This window comes from Oculina patagonica, chromosome 5 (assembly GCF_052425735.1).
Source record: "Oculina patagonica isolate OP01 chromosome 5, crgOcupat, whole genome shotgun sequence".
In the NCBI taxonomy this organism is placed as follows: Eukaryota; Metazoa; Cnidaria; class Anthozoa; order Scleractinia; family Oculinidae; genus Oculina; species Oculina patagonica.
Genome location: NC_135762.1, coordinates 18,375,847 through 18,397,922, shown reverse-complemented (window position 1 = coordinate 18,397,922; position 22,076 = coordinate 18,375,847). Strand labels below are relative to the sequence as shown.

General features: G+C 38.5%; 1 protein-coding gene across 1 annotated transcript in view; it reads left to right on the top strand.

Moving 5' to 3' along the window:
• Positions 1-22,076, top strand: part of LOC144653124 (ubiquitin-like modifier-activating enzyme ATG7) — a 77,982-nt gene that overhangs the window by 826 nt on the left and 55,080 nt on the right. Inside the window, exon 2 of the mRNA XM_078513041.1 lies at positions 15,519-15,573. Within this exon, the coding sequence (XP_078369167.1) occupies positions 15,519-15,573 (55 nt within the window). The remainder of the gene's footprint in view (positions 1-15,518; positions 15,574-22,076) is intronic.

The following is a 22,076-nucleotide window of genomic DNA, read 5'->3' as shown; positions in this document are numbered from 1 at the left end:
TAAAATTTGTTTTCAGCAAAGGCTGATTTTGTGTAAGGCTCAGGTCAGACATTTTAAGGTCGTAGTTTTCGTCACTGGCACGATCGTCTGGCGTCTTTGGTGGTGTGATGTAATACTCTTCGATCACCATTGGCGATAGATCACGCTCTTGCCGAATCCCGTCGGAAGCACCGCCAAAACATCTTTTTTTCACAAACTATTCTTCGAATACACTCCCTTTGTTCGTCTTTAAATGTTTTGTGAACAAAACTCTTGAGAGATTTTCTAAAAGCTAGAAGAACTTGCTCTCTACTTCATTCCGCTCGACACCCGCCATGATAACAATCATCTACGTGCGATATTTTTGGACCGGAAATTAGACTTGAACTCAGTTAGCCAATCAGGATAGAGTTCTTATGTTGCCTTTTGTTTTCCAACCAATCAGAAAAAAGTCCAGATTCTGGACTTTTTACAGACGACTCGACAAGTAATTGTATCAGGCGTTCATTTTTCCGTTGACCCCTCCGCCGCGAGAAAAATAACGCCTGATCGCAGGTTACTTGAACATGTCCCAAGGACATGTTCAAGCAATTTATACAGTGTAAATAAATCCTGATGTTTACTTGTGATCGCTCACAGAGAGCTATAAATCATTCACCTATTTAAAAAAGAAATTACGAATACTCTGCTCTCTTTTAAGTATGAAATGTTTATCATGTTTTAGTGTTTTAGTGTTTGGCTCAGAGTGAATACAAGTTGTACAATGTACCACTCCAGAACGTACTGAATTTTACTGCCAAACGACTTGTCTTTTTTAACAATTGCTAAGAAACTCAACATGAAATTTACATTTTTTGATGAGAAAAATCCAGAAGTGATGTTTGTTTAAAAAACTCACAGAAGTTTTAAAAAGGAAACCACATGTTTTGTAAAAAAACATCGATGATCATGATTTGGAAAACAGAACAAGCCAATGAGCCTATAACTCATGGCCCCAAGCATAGTTAGTAACTATGCCCAAGTGATCCATTTGCAAAGTCTGAGCCATCAGACAAATATAGTGAGTTAAACACGAAAAACTTGCAAAATCACATTATTCATTAACAAGAAATAACTTTGAAAAATGGAAAATTAAATGAGATTGTTGTCAGCAATTGTTTATTGAATATATTAAAAAGAAACAAGGCTTTATTTACTAAAATACAGCTTTCATGAATTAAAACAGGAGAATGAAAACTGACTTTTAATTAATAATTATCAAATTCTGATCTTAATGTTATTTTCATTTTATTAAACTATGTCAAAGCTGTTCTCATTCATGAAACCAAAACGCTTTTTCATTCAACTGCTTGCAATATTTATACAGTTTCCAGCACTTTACAAGACTTAGAATTTGATGGGTCATTATAACCACTCTTTATCTGTTGATGCTACAGTCATGGAACACATTGTTATTGTTTTTGTGACACAATAGGTTACCATAGCAACAACATAGCCTTGTAAGTACACCATTCTTTTTAGCTTTTTTGCAGTTCTGAACATCCAACTGTCATGCAACAAATCAACTGTATTTTAATAATTTATTAAATGCCCCACTGTGGTGTTTATTGTAAATTTGGCCTGGTGGACCAGCATTTATTTGACTCGTACAGTTTATTCAAGCTCAGTTTTCAAGCAATGGATTTATTTATTAATTTTGGTTCAGAGCCACCTTAAATTTATGAACCCCATGTTCAAATTTTTTTAAAAGTTTGCAGGAAGTTGCATCTTATGCTGTTGATTACTATTCAATAATAAATTTTCCATCCCCCTTAATTTTGATTTAGGAGTTAAGGGCTCATTACAGTGTCTTTTGGGCCGTTGGTAGGGAAAACTCAATTGTCTGTAACTTGATACCGGTATATCTTTACTGTGCAAGCCAGTTGACGACATCATCGGGGCATGTCTAATGTCAGGTGACCCAGAACAAAAAACTGAGTTTAATGCAAGAAACTTACGGTCTTATTCATAGTTTGTAGTATTATGTCAATCCGTACATTAATCTTAAAAAAATGCAAGCATGCAATTTCTGTTAGCACAAAAACTTAATTCAAAGATCTCTTCGAGATATCGACTTTTTTTGCATGAAGTTAGTATGAGTAGAAGGTTTATCCTGGGCATTGTTGTTCGAACATATCATGGAAGAATTCAAACGTCTTTCAGTTCAAGCATTTTTTTATTTTCGCGGAGCTTTGCGACTCATATACTTTGGCTTGGTTAAAAAAGGTAAACTTTGACGTTTGCCTTTAACATGTTTAATCGAAATAGTTGTTTCCTTTCGAGTTAGAAAGATTTCTACTCGGCTTAATGCAGAAAAATAACGCCTGATCGCAGGTTAGGTTACGCACGACAGAGTTACCTTTTGTCTCGTCACACAATCTTAACCCCACATTGAGAAGTAAATTTTTGTTGGATATTACCAAAAGCCGCTTCTCCTCGCGTTATTCTTTACCTTACGGCTACACATCTCATTTCTAACGACTACATTTCCAGCAAAACAGTTGCTGTTTATTTTTCTAATGGCGATGCATTTAACTTCTGAACGGAAGAAACGTTTAACGTTTACTGCTTCCACCGGAAGTAATTTCACAACAGGCTACAAAACCGACACTTAAAAGAAGACCACCAGCTGCAAGTCTACAATGTACAAGACCAGTTTTCTGTTTTAAAGAAATGCCGCACGAAGTTGGACTGTTTAATTTACGAAATGCTCTTTATTAGAAACATAAAGCCGAAACTTAACACGCAATCAGATTCTGTGCATGCTAAACTGTTTATTTAAAATCTTAATATGCTAAAATATTATCACACCCTAGATCACTATATAAGCCTGAACTCCGTATTATAATTTTAACTTGATAATGTTGACATGGCGTCATCGAAACGTCGTTCTATTTTCCTATCGCTTATTTTTCTTCTCAAATGTTTCACAAAACATTTTGTTATTCGAAAGCTACAAAAACACTTATAAATATCACTTAACACATTTAATGATGTTGCAATTAGCGAAGCGCACTAATGACGTCACAGAATTTGACCCCCGGTGTGAGTCAAAATTCGGACAAACAAACCGCTCTGTAAGAGCAATGTATGGTTGGCGGGCACTTTGGAGGCATATTTAGCGATTGTTTCACAAAACCATGGCCAGATTGGCTCGGACTTCGGAAAGCCTTACCTGTGCAACGTACAAAGCTCAAACCATGGTTTGAAACAAAAGGTTTGTCAAACAGAGCGATTATTCAATAAATGTGTAAAATGTCTTACTCTCAGTTATTGAATGGATTATAAAGGCCCGATTTGCTGCCGGGATTTGCTGAAAGAAAACATTTATTTTTATGAGAAATGCAAAACGTTTACACTGTTCGTAGTGGCACATTTTGCAACACAACAGAGCTAACCTCAGATTTATGCCACCACAAAATTACACAAAGAAACGCTCGTCCGATCGGTCCCCTTGCCTGACCCGAATATTTAAAGAGGTCAATTTCGTTACACAATTGTCGCGGCAAATACTATTTAATATACACTGTTCGAGCTCGGCAGCTGTAGCTGCAGTCTGTAATAGTAATGGGGATAAATAATAGCTTTATTTAAATCAAACCTGCCGTCAATTCCATTAGAAAGGCGTTTGAATGGCATAATATTTTCGCCCTCTATCTATCATGTGTTCGTGTTGTAAAATAAAGGTTGAAAAGGTTTAAGTTCACTTTTACCGCGTAGATTCAAAGCCAAAGGAAAAATGAAGTAATGTTTAAAGCGCGAGCACAAGAGGCACTGTATTCAAAGTGTATTGTCGGTTATCATGTTTAAAATAAAAGTTTAAAAGGTTCTAGTTCACTTTATACCGCGCAAATTTGTAAAATAATTAGAAAAATCACGAAATAATAGGTAGAATCGTGTAGAACTCGGAGAATCGGAAAAATCGGAGAATAACAATCGGTAGAATCGTATAATCGGAAAAATCGGAGAATCGTGTAGAACTAGGAGAATCGGAAAAATCGGAGAACAGCAATCGGAAGAATCGTATAATCGGAAAAATCGGAGAATCGTGTAGAACTAGGAGAATCGGAAAATCGGAGAATAGCAATCGGAAGAAATGTATAATCGGAAAAATCGGAGAATCGTGTAGAACTAGGAGAATTGGAAAAATCGGAGAATAGCAATCGGAAGAATCGTATAATCGGAAAAATCGGAGAATCGTGTAGAACTAGGAGAATCGGAAAAATCGGAGAACAGCAATCGGAAGAATCGTAAATCGGAAAAATCGGAGAATCGTGTAAAACTAGGAGAATCGGAAAAATAGGAGAAATCGGAAAATCGCAAAATAACAATCGGAAGAATCGTATATTCGAAAGAATCGTGTTGAACACGGAGAATAAGAATAATCGGCGAATCACAATTCATATTTTACTATTCTCCGATTTAGCCATAATCGCACTCTTCTGAAACAGATCGGATGGCCGGCGATCAGTGCCGTCAAATTCGGGAAGAATTCTGAACTTCTTGCAACCGACGATCTTTCCGGTGCCTAAATGAAGCAAACATACAAGTGCTATCCTTCGCAATTATATAATTCGATAGTAATTCGCTATCCGCCGCTTAAATTTCTCGGCAGCCTGAATAATTTTGCAGTGGAAATCAAGGTGTCATTACCGGATCTTCGACTAATAAATTCAATTTTGGGCCATTTTTTGGATACCTTCAATCTGTTTTTCACTTACTAAAGCAAAAATGTTTGAAATCTACCATTTTTCGAGCCTTTCGAGAATCTCGGCCTCAAATTGCCCCTGCCTTACTCGCCCTTTTTTTCTTGTCAAGAATGCGTCCCCTCCATACAAAGCCTTTGCCAAAACTAAAATTGTTGTCCGACTCACGACTCACTGTGGTGAAGTCTATTTTTAGTAATAGTGCGCTTTGCTAGATGATGTTGCAATTCTAAATTGTGCAAATCAGCAGAAATAATCAATTGTCACGAAATGAGTTCCCTTTGGTTAACTATTAGCAACGTTTTAGTGTGTTCGTGCGGGTAATGTTTGACCTCCTGACCTCTTTCAGTGCTTTGGCTAAATTAAAGGCACGGCGCCGCACAGTAAAATCTGTAGAAAAGTAGTCACTTGAGAAACACACAAGTCGTGTTTGCGTTAGTCACGGAGTGAACGTGACATGAATTTCCTTTACCACGTCATCTTTTGCAAGCTAGGCATGTGGTTTTTAAAAAAACCACATGCCTAGCCGGAAAAATGCCTGCTTACGCATGCAAATATTTATTTTGTTACGAATGTTCAATAAAATAACCCAAACCAGTTCATTTAAAAGAAAGCCAAATCACGCCAAAATAAAGAGTAGACTATAAAGGCTATCCCATTGTGTTTCTCCGTTTAGCGTCTTCCGACATTACAAGCTTTTGGTAATTCCCCTGGCGCGATGACGTGTATCCCGTGCTTTGACACATTCTTGCTGAGCTTGCAACTTACGTTTCGATAACGTTTCGATTCTCAAAATACCGTAAACTCAAAACAAAAATTGGTATATCCAGAAATAAGTCGTTGTTTTGCAATATTTAACATGTTCCGGGTAAATTGTACGACTTGTACTCGCTCCGAGCCAAACGCTTGAGTAACACAACAATAAATATTTCACACAAACAGAGCGCAGAGTATTCAAACTGAAAATAGGTGAATGATTATTTATAGCTACAAGCTAGAGATCGCGTGACATGGGTCTGACGTAGTGGTAGTTTTAAATAGCTTGGACATGTCCAAGCGGTCTTTGTTTTTGCTATGTGATTTTAGGTTAAATTAATATTAGCGCCTAAAGACTTGTACTAGTTAAAATTGCGTTCTTAATCCTTTTAAACTTCGCTGTCTTTGAGCGCTGAACCCCTTACATTCTTAATTGGTTATGTGACGTAAGATTTGGGCTACTCACGTTTTTGATTCTTATATAATGTTTGTAAATTTGACAAGTCACGTTTTTTCTACAAGAACGGAAATGCTGAAGCACAACTATAGAATGACACTTTACAAGTCACGCGCTTTGATCACCCACAGCGGAAAGTATTCCCTTGAGAAATTAAAACAGTCCCTTGAGAGTTAACAAGAATGCAATCCCTTCCGGTTCAGATTTTAGCCCATGTAAACGCTATTCTACTTCTTTTTGCTTGTAAACAAGCAAAAAAAGTCGAAAAAATAAGGACAGAAAATGTGTTCTGTTGACCACGTTTTTGAGCACAACTTTTATGTTGTTTTGATTTTTCGAAAACGCATGCTTACGTTTCAAGAAAAATGTATTGTCTTTCGTTCCGAGAAAAGTACTCATTTTTGTCCATGCCGGAAGTAAAATTTTACGGCGACTGATTAGTTGAAATCATCGTAATTGACATTGATACATTAAGTTGGCTTTCTCCCCTGATCAAGTACGCTTCAAAAACTATAATTTTTCAACAAGGCAAACTTTAATCCTTGCTTGTATTCGAACAGCTTCAACAACGTTTACTGTCGCTCAACTAACATGTACAGGCTATGACAAGTGTTAAGAGTGGGTCATACGTATTAAAAAGAGTTTAGTGTGAGTTTCTTTATTTTCGGCTTGTAATTTGCGAATTAGCGTAAATGGTGTTATCATGTCTTGAGCAAGAAGGCTAGTTCAGTTGAATAAATAGTTTACGTTTGTAACTAAAGCTGAATTTTTTTACACAGGTGTTTTATATAGTTAGTTTTTGCAATTTTGTACCTTTGTGAATTTTTTCATGTGGTTAAAATGCTGTACGAATCATTTCAGTAGTCTCTGCAAGCCGCAATTTACGGCAGTTGAATCGAGTTCATTCAAATGCATAAAAACTTATCTTCGTTTTGCGGACGAAATTAATGAATCGCTGTTTTTTTATTTGTTTAGCTCTAGTGACAATGCTTTAATTTTTGCCCGTGACTTTCACAGATTTCTTCAGTGAGCTGAAGGGGAAACCGATGAAAATACGGTAGCGCTGCACATTTGCATGTTTTCTAATGCATCGCCACAACTGTTAAATAATATTTTGGCTGTTTCAGAAACTTGCTTCGGGCTTCGTATATGTTTTGCAATCTCATTAAGTATGACAAACGTTTTTTATTTTCATCCTCCCAGTTTGCTTTAATGGCAGAACAAATTTCCATGATTGGAAAATGACTCTAACCGAAAAAGAACTAAACTGTAACTGTAAAATTTTGTCGCTAAGTTTAATCACGAGATACAAGAAAACCTCAAATAAAATTGCCCTTGCGTGGCAACCACGTAGCTTGGTAACAAGATACTGTAATTGGCCCTAAAGCATTTAAATTATGTAGCAAAGTAGTAACATGATTTAAAATATAAAAATGTTTAACCCTTTAACCGGCAATCGTACATATGTGTATGAAACTGGGCAGACTAATAGTTCTGCAGGTGACACACATGTAGTTATAATTAAATTATGTTACCATGGCAACTGACTCTTTTCCAGTCCCCGCTAATTTATTTTGAATATTTAAGAATTTTTCAGTGCGGAAAAATGAAACCCTGGCAAGATGTCTGCCTTATCCATTCATATGCTTGCCAGATCACACATGTAAAGCATTATTGACAAATAACAATAAAGAATGCCAGAATTGGCGAAAAAAGCCTTTAGCATTGTGGGGATCTGGAACCTAATGTGTTGCCATGGTACAAGCAGAGTGTTGAGCACTGCAAAAAATCAGAGAGTTCCGATACAAATATATATCACTTTCTTCATATTTGATCAAAATTTGGTTGAGTCTATGATGTCATCGCTTTGCTAATTTGCATATTTTAAAAACTTGAATATCTCTGGAAAGAAAAGTGATATTGGAAAACAGTAAACGGCATTTCATAATAAGAACTTGTTAATATTTTAAAACGGCTACGAAAGGAAAGATGCGATTTTCATCATAGGAGCACTTTAAAACAGATCTAAAAATATAAAAGGATACTCTAAATTTCCGATCGCCTTTTGCTGTCTTCTTCAGAGAATGATGGATTTTGCAAGGTTCGCAGAATTCTAATAAGTTGCATTGACGTTTTTGTTCCTTGCCCCCCTGGAGAGCAACTAGCGATGCGTAAACCCTTGGGAAGGGCGCTCTTTCGTTTATAGTGTTTTTGTCAAGAAAAGAATGATGTTCAGTTTTACTTGTGTTGTCCCCCCACCACCACCCCCGAGGGCCAAGATTGTTTGACAACTAAAGGGCCTGTGCAGGTGACTAAATTTGAAAACTTAGGGGGCACAAGGTTTCTTCATGAAAGTCGAGGTTTTAAATAAACCGTCCTTTGATGCCAAAAAGTGGATGTTTCGTCAACAGAAATCAAATCACTTACCTTTTTAAGTCTTTTTGTGTGTTATTCATACATTTACTTGGAGCAAGTACTGATAAAGGTGGAATACCGATTTTTAGAACCTCAAAGCGAAACAAAGATTGTTTCACAGGGCTCAAAGTAACGGCCGGTCAACGGACAATGTCCGGCCAAAATGACGATTTGTCCGGACAAAATTTTGGTTCGGCGGTCATTTTGACCGGTCACGCACACGGCTTTCAAATAAATAACGCACACACAAAAATTATTTGCAGTATTTCTTGAAATTTTACAGTAAAATCATAAAATATCATAGCAGCTTGCAGTCACAAATTTGTAGAATACAGATGAGACGGTCACGCTCTGCGAATTTGTTAGCGGTTTGCTTAAATAAAACAGGAAACATCCACGCCTGTAAATACGCTAAACAGACAACAATGAACACGGCATCAATCAACGTCTGCTATAAAACACGCGTACGCATACGCAATATATATTACAGTTTCAATTGTCGGGAGGGCCGAGAAAAATAGCACTCGTTAGTGGATTTAAAAAACTATATAAGCCTTACACCTTTAGAAAGTACGAGTTCGTAGCGTGTTTTTCACCAGCAAGATGATGAGAAAACAATAAAATCATTAAACGCTTTGAATGTTAAGTCAGCAATGTTTCTTTAAATTGTGCCTATTTCGCAACTGAACATGTGACCACCTATGACGTGGTGCTACTTAATTGTCGAAGAGAGTTCCGGTAAACGTTTGCTCGTACTGTACAAAATAAAATAAAAATAATGGTCTCCGCGTCCGGCGTCTACAGATCAAAACGATAACTCTCAATATCTTTTATTCTAAGCCATGGCATTCAAGTGTTTCACGCCAATTCTATCGGTCTTCTTGTGTTAGGCTATTTCTGCGGATATCTATGATTAAAAGTACTTTGCCGTAAGTATATTTCAGCAGCTCAATCAGGCACCGCATAGAACAGGCTTCTCTGTTGTAGTCGACGTTGAAAACTTGGAGAGATCCATGATTTTTGAAATGCGAAGTGACGTAGGCTTTCTCGCTAATCTCTTGGCAGTCTTGAAGAAAGAGAACTTTTAAACGAGGGCATCTTTTAGGAAGCTCGATGAACGAGTCTGAGCAAAGGCAAAGTTATCTCACTTGTAGCATGGGCATATGTCCTATTACTATTTAGTGTTCGGTAATAAAGACCAGTAAAGTGCTTACAACCAAGATCGCCTCGACCCATAGGTCGTTAACTAATGTAAAACTATGCAGAGTAACAATATAACATTACGGCTACTGAGCATTTTATTTTATGTAGAGTAGAACGCAGAAGAAATGGAAATTCAAAAAGCGAACATAATAAAATGACACTTTTAGCGATCACAACATTAAAGCCTAAGCCTTATACTCTTTAACAACGAGTGTTTTAGCTTATGGGTCAAATTTTTTGGCAGAATAGGCTATTGTTTCAAAGTAAATACTCAATATTTTGACCGGTCAGAAACGAGACATGACCGAGCAAAAATTGATTTGGCCGGTCAACATGACCGGTCAGTATCCAAAAATTATTTTGAGCCCTGTTTCAAGAAATTGAATGTAAAATTGCAGTGTTGGACTGGTAGGAAATTTTGTTGATATAAAAGAATATATGTCCTGTCAATAGTTGAGAATCCTGTACTATTTCATATTTTTCCAGATTTTTTAGGGGTTCAAACAAGAATTTCCAATTGGGGCTCAAGAAAAGAGTGCAAAATTCTGAAAGGAAGGTGGGGGTGGGGGAGATGTTTGGTGGGCTAACAATGGTGGAATTCTGAGGTGAGGGTATTGGGAGTAAAGTATTTTCGTATTCCATAGAAGGGGGTGAAGTATATTGATGCAACCATGATAGAGGGTATTCACATATTTTCTAGAAACAACACAGATCTATCTTGACATACCATCTGTTTAAAAAAGAAGGTCATTACATCATGCAGAAAATTGATTTATTCTTTCATCAGGGTCTTACAGGGGTATTCCTCGTGATGCATGATCAGCTGATTTAATTTTCTGTGAAATGTGAATTAAATAAAATATTGTTCTTTGTGATCTGTGATCCAAAGGTTTAGCATGACCCATGAAGAGCTTCAACTAATAACTGATATTCCATGCAATTTTGAGTCCTGAGACCTCCAGAAGATTTATGAAGACCGAAAACACCAAATGTGACTTCCGTAAAATAATCGCAAAGTTTTGTAAGGCAGCAGCAACTGGCATGAATGATAAGACATAATATGAAGCAGGTTTCTCAATTTTTCTTTCTTCAAACACTCTTTTTGCCAGTTTTCTTTAGATAAGAGCAGGATAAAAGAGAATGTCGTGATTCGGGAAAATGAAATTTGATCTCTGCGATTCATGATTCATTATTTTTTGTACATACATGTATGACCCCCTTTCATGTTTTTATCTTACATCCAAGCTCATTTCTTTTCCATTAAAATTTGTTTACTCTTAATTGAACTGTCAGTCCTAAGGACTGTGACTGGAGTCAAGCAGGCTTTCTTAGGGGTGGCAAGTGGAAGGAAAGAGAGCTTGCACAGGGATCTCTGTGTTTTGAATATGTACACTTAAAATTCAATGCAAAATGCAGAATGATAGAGATTCTGTATCAGTCAATTCCAAGCAAGGTCATGATGACGATGACAATGGTTTTTATAAGCGCATTTACAGAGCTCAATGCACTTCACAATTGTAGTTAAGGGACAAGATCAGACATCAGCATATCAGGCGCCTTTGGCAGCCGCTAGCCGCCCATGTATATGATCTCATCCCATCACCAAACCTGTGAATCGGCCAGACCACAACACCAGGAACTCTGTGCCCTAGTCTTTGCCATAAGTGTGTGTGTTCTTTATCGCCCCCCTGCTGACCATAACACTGATTCAGAAGATACAGGAGAAAGGGCCTATATAGTTTGTCATTTGTCGAGATCATCCCCCCTCCTGGCAAACCCCTGGATATTGTCTGATCAAATTCCCTGCTGTAAGAGAAATACTGAAGGCAGCAAGACATTTAGTGTAAGGACGATCAAAGAATGGATCTCGCTAAGTATGGACCTAAATGGAGTTCTAGTGTTAGAGTGCGACGCGCCTTAACGTGGCCACCCAACAAACTTTTTCACAAGTTTGCTGTCGTATATTATTATTTGTTTGACAAGCATGCCTCCTTGCAAAGTTGAATACGATCAAATAGATACTTGTTACATCGTATTTAAAAAAGCACAGTGAAAACATAAAAAATTACAAGATAAAAAAAAAGTTTGTTGGGTGGCCACGCACTGTAAATGTTTCAAGCATTCTCTTTTTAAACAAATTTTAAATTATTGATTTCATACACAATCATTCATGTGAGTTAAATTTTTAATCATTTTAAATTTATAGTATGTATTTAATATTCATTGTTGTACATAGTTTTATTTTCTATTTTAAATTTTTAACATTGTTACTTATGTTATTTTTATTTTATTTGGATTTTTTCTTTTTCTGACATAGACATAGACAAAAAGGCATAATTTAATATTTTACCAGGAAAAGCTTAGGAGTCGTAGCTCGTTAAAATGCTCTCGTGAAAAAAAAAAAACGGTTTAAAAATTACAAATAAAAAGTAGTTTTAAAAAAAAAAGTTAAAAGACAAAATTTTGATTGTGGTATAAATAAATAGAAATCTATATCTAACTGGATTTGTAAAAACGTGGTCAACGAAAAGTGACCTGAGTGTTTTTGACCACGAACATTGCACTGCGATATGGCTAAAAACAAGCACAGAAAGAAAAAAAAAATGAACAACAGCACTGAAGGTAGATAAGAAAGAGGAGAAGAGAAAGAAAGACTGACATTCATTTTTACGACTGAATTTATTCAGGAGTATTGTGGGTAGCCTTGGTTGGTCGGTTTTCGGTTGGTCCATTATCTGTAAACTTCTCATTGCAACTCCGCTGACCAGCAGATATACTTGTAGGGCGGCCGTAATATAAAAGCGGCCGTATAAAGGCGGTCTTTTAAATTTAAAGGGGTTTACAAGAAAAACCAGAAGCAAAGAAACAAAATATGGCTGACAATTACGTGAAGAATTAAGTAATCGACCGCCAAAAAAGTGAACATTGAGAGCCAGTAATCTGCATTAATCGATCCGGCGATGACTTTCGTGTCTATCTTTCGAGCTAGCGTAGTACATGTAGTCGAATGTAGGAGCATTCGAAAACTAAATCGGGTTTCACATAAACTTCATAAGCGATGGATCTATCTAGAAACCAGAGCGTTGGCTAAAATCGAGTGCATGGCTGCTTGTTCCCAAGAAAAGGAAAAGTTTTTCAGATAAAACAGCACAATATTACATTTGTACCTGAATCAGTCTAATATATTTCTTTTACAGCGTAATTACTTAACAGCCTACATGTAAATTATTCTGCAATGCATACCTACGGAGCGATATAATAAACAAACCATTTTAGTGCTATGGGTTAAAAAAAGAAAAAAAATAAGGAAAAAAGAAAAAAAGACTCTCCCCTCTGGGATTCGAACTCGCGACCTCTCGATCCGCAGTCAGATGCCTACCCGACTGCGCTACTTATGCGCACTTAGTCACGTGAGACAAAAATATCTTATATCAATGTAATTGACATTCCGCCGTTTATCTGTTATCATGTACATCAAAGGAATGTTTGAATCACCTGCTGCTCATAAATTTTCAAGGAATGAAAACTAAACTTTTAAACTTGGCAAAAAAATTCAGTCGTGGCTCGAAGAGTTCTTTGATTAGTTTTTATATTGTCTGCTTTGGAAAAAGGCGTTTATGGCGATTTGCCCTTAAAACTGTGAAAATTTCTATAGCTTGGTTTTAATAATCTGGTCAGATATAAAGTTATCTTTAGTTGAAAGGTAATTACAATTACAATTAAAAAGGTACCGGTATCTATTAAAATTACAAGATCTTTAAAAATTACAATTTCAATTAAAAAGGTGTCTAAAAATACAATTAAAAAGGTCAACAAAAAAAGCAACTGCAGCTTTCTTCTATTATAGATGATTTCGAATCGGCCAGTAGTTTCTTAAAAGTGGCAAGATCCTCAGCCTGGCAGACTTCAATTGGTAAATCATTCCAAATGCGACACATCGTTTTACTAAAAGAGTGTTGTAGCCATGATGTTGAGAGACTTTGTTGTTCTATTTTTGTGCCAGAGCCACGCAAGTTATATTTGAGTTATATCTGAGGGCCACAAGTTTAATGTACTGCTGTCAAGTGTTACCCTGCCTCATTACAGTTTGCACTGTTTGACCAAAGTTTGACAGCTTAGACAAACAGGAGGGTGGGGTTTTGAATAACGACATGTCAAACTCTGATACTTGGGTGCAAGTTCTCTTTCCCCCTCCCTTTGCCTCCTCTATTAGTGACCCCTTCAGTCTATTTTACACACCATCGTTCATTCTTGGGAAGATTCTTCCTGAGGGGTAGATCTATGGCATTAAACAATGTGAAGTTAAGCTTAAATTCCCAAATATGAGCATCTTGCACAATCTAATGCTCACTTGACCAAGCAATGATTATACTTTGCCCTTAAAAATATTTCACTTGGAGCAAGAGAAAGGCAAATTATTGAAGGAGGAAAAAAAGTACTTGTTATCTTGAACTAACCAGAAATAGCAGAAAAATAACGGTAGCAAAATGGTTGTAGGTTTATTAAGTTTTTGTTTTCTTTCTCTCAAAGAACTGATTTGTTTGAAAAACTTAAATTTGGATTTTGAAACAGATGACCTAGATAAACCAAAAAATGCTAAAATCACAGTCAGGGACATCAGGAACATCAGTACTTAACAAATCTAAAACATCTGCCTGACAATGTCTGCTTTAAAGATGTTTGAACCAAACAATTTTGGCCTTTGCCTTACAGTTTATTAAAAGCCAATTGAATGATAGTTCATAATTCTGCATGTTATGCCATCAAAAGATAACGAATGACTGCTGTACAAGATTGTAAGGGACTACTTATAAACTTCTGAAATGTCAATACCGTATTTTACTCAAATAAGCGCCGCCCCCGAATAAGCACTGCCCTCAAATAAGCGCTGCATTTGGGACAAAAAAGTTAATAAGCACCGCCCCCGAATAAGCGCCGCAGTCCCGATGCGGCGCTAATTCGAGAAACTCTGTTTTACTTAAAACTGCACTTCAAAGCAACTCTAAAACAAACTTCTACATTTTTTCATCAAAAGCGATGTTTTGCAGTTCACAGTGAGGGTTTTATTTCTCGCCCATTTGTTTTGTATCCAACATTCTTAAAGTACATAGTTCTGTAAATGCCCGGGGGGGGGGGGGTACTCAACATAATTTCGGGTAGGGAGGGGCAGCCCGGCCTCCTAAACCCTGACCCTGTTTAAGACATGAACCTCTGATTTTGCTACCCTTTTAAAGACAGAATGCCAATTTTTGATACCCCGTCTAAGACATATTAAACAAGTACCTCACTGGCTTTGTTGTGATTGTGAATTAAGCTAAGTATCAATGCTGAAGTCAACGTAAGTCAGCAATACGGAAGAATTTGTGAAAATTCGGCTTGTTACACCTCTGCAGGCAGATAAGCCTATCCTGTTTGACATCGGTGCATGCAAAGATATCCCGTTTAAGACAAAAAGGGGTGAAATATATACCCCATTCAAGACAGAAAAGCCTGAAAACCATACCCTATTGGGCTGCACGTCCCCTAATAAGGGAGTGCCCCCCCCCAGGTGTAATTGTTGTGAAGGCTGCAAGCTTTACCAGGACAGCTAGTGCCACTTCTCTCTTCAGCAAGAGACAAATACTGACAATCAGAAGATTCTTTGTGGCGTCCAAATTTTAAATAAGCGCCACACTTGAGGCACGAAAAATTTAATAAACGCTGCGGCGCTTATTCGAGTAAATACGGTATGTTCCATGACCATGCTGTCTCTCTGGGAATACCAGGCTTCGACAAAAAACCTCTCATGGAAATAATGAGCCTTGTCCACAATAGAAGCATGATCAAAGTCTTGGTTATTGACAAATTGGTTTGCAGTGTTATTAAAATTTTACAGTAGCAAAACTTGAGCATGAATCCTTACAATCAGTGTACTACAATGTAGCTTGCAGATGTTTTTCCTAAAAAAAATGCTTTAACTCTAGGTGATCCAGTTGGGCTTCCATGTCGCTTCAACCTGGATTACAATGCTTTCTCTATGTAAGTATGAAATATTAAAATTTAGGTTTGTTTTAAACAATTTTGTAAACATAGATCTTTGGCACAAAATCTTTGAAATTAATCATGGAGTACTGGTTGCTTTACACCAGCCATGGTCAACTGCCCGTTTCTTAAAAGCCCTGGAAACTTTTCGGGCCTGGAAAGCCATTTTTAGTTATCTGTATCTTAAAAGCAGGGAAGTGTACAGGCCTTAAACTTTGTATGAAAAGAGCTTTTCATATTTAAAATAGCATGGAATAGAACAGCTCTGCAATCATAAGGTTTGAGATTTTGCTATGGCTTTCCGGGTGCAAAAACTTCTTGGGATCTTTGAGAAACGAGCCACTGATTATGTTCCAGGAGGGCTCAGGTCAAAAATCTGACAAGGTCGGCTACCTGACCCACCAATTAAATGGAAAATTTTTTTAAAGGTCAGGTGGGAGCAGTGGGAATTTATTTGCATGCTTATTGTTGAATTTGTTCAGTTAGTTATAAGCATCTTAGAGATTTCCCATCATCTTTTTTTAAGGACTGATTATGTTCCAGACAACAAGGGGGATCAGGTAAAAAATCTTGACTGACAAGGTTGGTTGCCTGACCCAGCAATTTAATCGAAAATTTCTAATGGTTTGGTGGGGGCAGTGGGAATTTGACCTGTTTGAATTCCTTGTTGAAACTTACCTGGAAACCTTTTGAAGCTAGTCATAAAAATCCCGTGCTTGAGCCCCAGTCTGTAGTTTCCTTGACATCACCTTCACTCTTGTATTTCAGGAATACATTTAAGTGCATGCTTATGGTTGAATTTTTTCAGTCTGTTATGCATCTTAGAGATTTCCCATCAGATTTTTTTAAGACTGAATATGATTCAGGTTTAAAAATTTAGACGGATTCTGCTCAAAGTTTGAGCAATAAGTGCAAAAAGTAATTACCTGAAAATAATATTAATGTACTCACTACTGTTTGAAACATCTCACTGTAATTCATTTCTCTAATTGACCCCGCTATTAAATTCTAAAGCAATCTTGAGAAATTTAATGCCAATCCTCGTAAGAAAAGCTTAAAATGCATGTTTTATTTTGAGCTGACATGAAATGTCCATTTTAACTAAAATATGGGGTCAGCTTGAGAGCTAGCCTGCGTTGCAGATGAACTAAACCCTGGTAAAGTCTGTCTGTGAACCAGCGACCAAAAGCTTGTTCCGCCCCTCGCGTGTTACCCAGGTTTTCTATAATACTGCCTATGATTGGCTCTTTTATATGGCCATTATTTTGTGTGCCATGATTGGGCAAGCGGGGGTCTGCATGGATAGGTGTTGCCTTGAAAGCTGCATGAGGCGCCAGGAGATGAAACTTCTGAAAATAAAAGTGAGACAGGGCTTCAGCAACAGGGCTCAGTTTTCCTGCTATATGAGTCCAGGACTGTGAAAGCGGAACTATGCTGTGCCGCCAAGAGAGCTGGGCACCAGAGGAGAACCATAAAGTAGGGGTCACAAGAGGCTCCAGAGTGTAAAAACTCAACAACTGCACTTTTGTCAGAACAGAATTCCACACGTCTGGAGGACCACTGGAAACCCCAGAGTGAGGCTGCTACCACCACAGGAAAAAGCTTTTTCTATGCTATAGACGGGCATTTGTACAGAGGACCAAGAACCCGAAAACTTGTCCTGCTCATCGATGACCCTGTAGCCAAGAGGCCGTATCAGACGATACCTGAAAATCAGGTAAAGGTGCCCACTGAGGAGAAAGGAAGAAATGGCAACCATCCCAAGAGCAAAAGAGGTCCAGCGGCCGGGTAAGATCCAGGTGAAGATCTTTGTTGAGCCAGATAGGATGGTCTTCTTTTCTATAAGCTGACAACAAGTTGATCATCCGGTGCAGGAAAGTACGCCCCTGCAGCCCAGGGGGTACTCCGGGATCAGTGACGGGGATGATCGATGGAGGCACTCAGGACCCAAAATCCCTAAGTCTCCCAACTTACCCAAAATCCCTGGACCAAAAACGCCCAAAATCCCTAGTCAAATCCCTAATCCAGGCCGCACCAACACTTTAGTTGATTTTTCCCCCAAATCCCCTATTTAATCAGTCACCCAAAAATACCTCCAAATTTTCCTACCCAAAAATCCCGGAATCGAACCCCCAAATCCTTCGCACTCCCCGTCACTTGATCCCGGAGTACCCCCCTGGGCCCTGCAGGGCCTACCTTACAGAAGTGTTGCAGCTTGCCAATAAGTGATTCCAATTCATTGCACTTGCAGTGCTTTTTTTTGCGACCACTCATCCAATTAGCTGGCAACACAGTCAAACTTCTTTAAGTAACTGGGCCTGAAGTAAAACAGAATGTAACTTATTTTATTGCCAAGGACTGTCAAAATGGTAGATGGACCAAAGGTAAAGGTCGCTCTCAATGTCAATTTAGCCATCACCACTCCAGGCCTGTGAGCCATAATCCCGTCGATGACATCTTCTGTCGATATATACTGCATGCTATAGGGTCCCTTTGGGATGCCATTGTTGGCACTCATCCCTTCTGGACTCGAAAGATCTAGAATCAGACACCATTTGCCTGGTTGATGCTCCTTTGGTATGATGCTAAAACAACTGGTGTGGATGTTGGGGACAGGAGGGGTTGAGAAGGGACCAGCTTTTCTTCCTTTTTTAGTTCATCTGCCAAATAGATGTCGATAACAGAGGGCTAAAGCAAAGCTAAAGACAAGTTTTGGAAAACAGACCTAAGAGAGACGGACTTTGGATCAAATCCAAGTTGGAAACCATGATGAAGACCCATGATGATCTGTTCTATCTTGGCATGGTCTGGGTATAGCCACCTAATTCAGCCTTGAGCTTATCCACTTTAATGGGAGTTACCATGGAAGGAGGATGCATGAGAGAGAAATGCCATCTAAAGAGGGGGTCAATTCCAGAAGTGAGAGAATATCTTGAGGAAGATGTGGGGTGCCCAGGAGAACCAAAGAAATCTGTATTCGTCTTTGTGAAGCACCCATGGCCCATTCGCTTAGACTGGAGTCCTAAAGAGCATGAGGTGACTCGCTGTTCGCCCTGGGATGAAACTGGAACATAGTTAGGAAGACTGAGAATAAGAAAAACTGGATAAGGAGTAATGAGCACTTGGCTGACTGGAATGCAAACCACTGTAGCCATCATAACTGTAAAGTGGAAAACTGTTGGAAGAAGTGCAAAAGGGAAAACTGTAACTTGGATAACTGGAAATCTAATAATCCACAGATGAAAATCTGGAACTTGAAATAATGGAACACAAGGAGCTGGAATAGCTGGAACTAATTACACTATTAACAAAATGCAGAGACTTTGGCTAAATGGCATCAATGTTTACTCCCTGCTGGGGAGGGTGATCAAGATTGCCGAACACCCTGGGTAGACTTGTACGGGCAGGTGCACTGCAGTAATTTCTGTTGCAGACTTAGCAGGCATAGTGAAAGCGACAGCAGCCAAAAGGCCATAGGCAATGACCTTTGTCCCAGGAATGGCAAAACTGAGAGGAATTTGGGTTGTTATCTAAGCCAGACTGAGATGAGGTGACCTTAGCCTGTGGGTCCACTGTACCAGATGATGGTTGGTTTGGAACCAGGGTGTGAAAAACTGTTAAGGATGGGGTTCATCTTTGACCAGTCCCAGAGACCTGTGGCTGCTGCATCCTTGCTAAAAGGCTGTGTCATAGTGCTGCCAAGCCCTATCAGGGAATTTCTTAGCCGTTTGAATGATGAGAAGCTTGTAGAAGTGCAACAGATCTATTCATCTTGTCGTTTGAGAGACACAATACGATAATGAATTTATTATTTTATCCCATTGTAATTTAAATATCTTATCTACTTCCCTTAATATTGTTTCGTTATTGTTTCTTTATATAAATATATTTCTTGTAAGAGCATTGAGATTTTTTAGTGTAATGCGCTAGAAATAAATTATTATTATTATTATGATAGTGGTGAATGCTTCCGACATGTGAGGATATCTTGGATTTCTACCATATGCTTTCGCCCCGGAGCAACCATTAGTTTGCCATCCAGGAACATTTGTGTTTTGACTTCGTTAGCTTTCAAATTATCTGGAAGGAGGTCTTGGATACCAGCTTGTCTGGGATGGGTGAATAGCCTGGGCCATTGGCAAAATCTTCTCTAGAAACAGGAGCTAAAGCAGAAATGGCGCAAACCGGAGAAACTGCAATGCCCCCGACACTCAACGGCTGAGAACCCACTGGTAGCAACAAGGAAATATAACTGAAAGCAGGGCTGGATCGAAGGGGGTAATTTGCAGGTTGCAGGTTGGACTTATGCTCTTATTGATGTACGTGCAGGCTATGAATGTACTTCACTCGGAAATTAAAGGATTTGCACAGATCGTTTCGAAGAGTTATCTTCTCCCATTTGATTGGTTCATGAACAATATAAAATAGAGTTGATTGGGCCGAACCTTTCCCTTTAACTTTACTTGGTATCGGCTAGAGGAGACAGAAAACATGAAATAGAAACGTCAATTAAAGTTTATTACATTTCAATATTTACTTTTTAAACAATCGGCACTACTTTGATTACCTTAGAACTTGGACTTGTTGTTGAAAAAATAGAAGATTCAAGCTCACGATAATAATTGTTGCTGTTGTAACCCTGTTGATCTCGATATTAATTATCATAAAAGTATTTAAATTACCCGGACATTTGTATAAATTTACTTTGCTGACGAATACCAATAACACCAACATAAACACCAACATAAACAACTGAAGTAGAAGTCTCCCGACATGAGATCAGCAGGTTCGTTATCGCTGTGTTTATCACTACTTCCATATCTACAAGATAAATCTTTAAGAAATCATGAATTGTCATATGAAAACCTCGATCATTCATTGATAAATCCATTTAATTGGCAAGAAAACATAAAAAGGGCGGCTTACTTGCTGTTCGATGAAGTCCATCTTCACAAATCGACCCTGCCGAAGGACCACGTGCATTAACGTCAACCAATACACTTCCAGAAATCTCAACTTCTGTTTTTTTCGCTGTGGCGTAAGTGTGAAACGGCATAAACTAAAACCAGAAACAACGAAACGAAACCACCGAAACGAAACGACCGAAACCGCCGAAACGAGCAAAACGAAACCCCCGAAACAACCGAAACGGTCGAAACGAGCGAAACGAAACAAAATCACTGAAACAAGCAAAACTTCAAGAATTCCGTCACTTACGGTACTATACACCCTGTTTAGCCTACTTTACACTTTGATTAGCCTACTATAAACCCTGGTTAGCCTACTATACACTCCGGTTAGCCTACTACACACTCCGGTTAGCCTATGTTTCACTTAGGTTAGCCTACTATACACTCCGGTTAGCCTGTTTACGGTTAGCTCTCAATAATTGTAATGGGTTTTGCTTGTTTCGGTGATTTCGTCTCGTTTCGGCCGTTTCGGTTGTTTCAGTGGTTTCGTTTCGGTGGTTTCGCTCGTTTCGTTCGTTTCGTTTCAGTGGTTTTGTTTTGTTGTTTCGGGTTTTAGTACATGCCGTGTGAAACAATAAAACAAAAACGCTATCCAACTTCTTTCACATTTAAGTGAAATCCTGACCTGTAACCTGCAACCTGCAACCTGCAATTCACACCCTACTGGGCTGGATAGTGTGCAGGAGGTGGATACAAACATAGGAACGACAATGTTACCTGAAATTGCGGCCTGAACTGGAAAAGTTTGTGTCCAGGAAATTGAAGATTGTGCAGTGGTGACCCATAAACTTGTGCTTGCACTTTTGGATGTCTTGTGACCCTGAATGGTACTGAGAATCCCTGGCAAAGAATCGCACAGGGCTCTGCACTAACATAACATTTTATAAAGCTGGAGATTCTATGTAAGGCACACTTGTTAACTAGCCACCTGAAAGTAGACTCCCCAATCCCCCACTCTCTGAAAGCATCAACCCTCCAAATAGTAGTGCAAAGTCCAAAAGTAAAGTCAGTCATTATTAATTGCAATTATCAGTTGACACACAGGCACAACTAGGGAAGTTCAGCAAGACAAAGTTTTAACATTTAAAGTATGTTGTTACCTTGGGCAGCGGGCTAAAATTCAGTTGTTACTTGTCTGCCATTGACATGTTGTGGCTTAGGGAAAGTTCATTTAATATAACAAGGGGGGGGATGGGCGATGAAGATATTGAAACTCGAAGCTTGAAATTTTAGCAGCCCCTCTAGCTAGGGGTTCAATTTTTTAAGAGCCCCCCCTTTGGTAGTCGAAAACATTTTAGAGCCCCCCCCCCTCCTCCTGTAAAGAGACTTGCGGGGGAATTGAGAGTAACCACTACGAGAATGAACTGTAAACACAACTTTATATACACTTTAACTGTAAACGAGGAGATGCAGACTCGACAAGAACTCAAGAAGAAGGAAGACTCGCGTTTGCTCGACTGTTGCTCGCTCCATGTGCTATGTCACGTGACTAATGTTTATCAGTCCCATAATTCCACTACAGTCCACCAC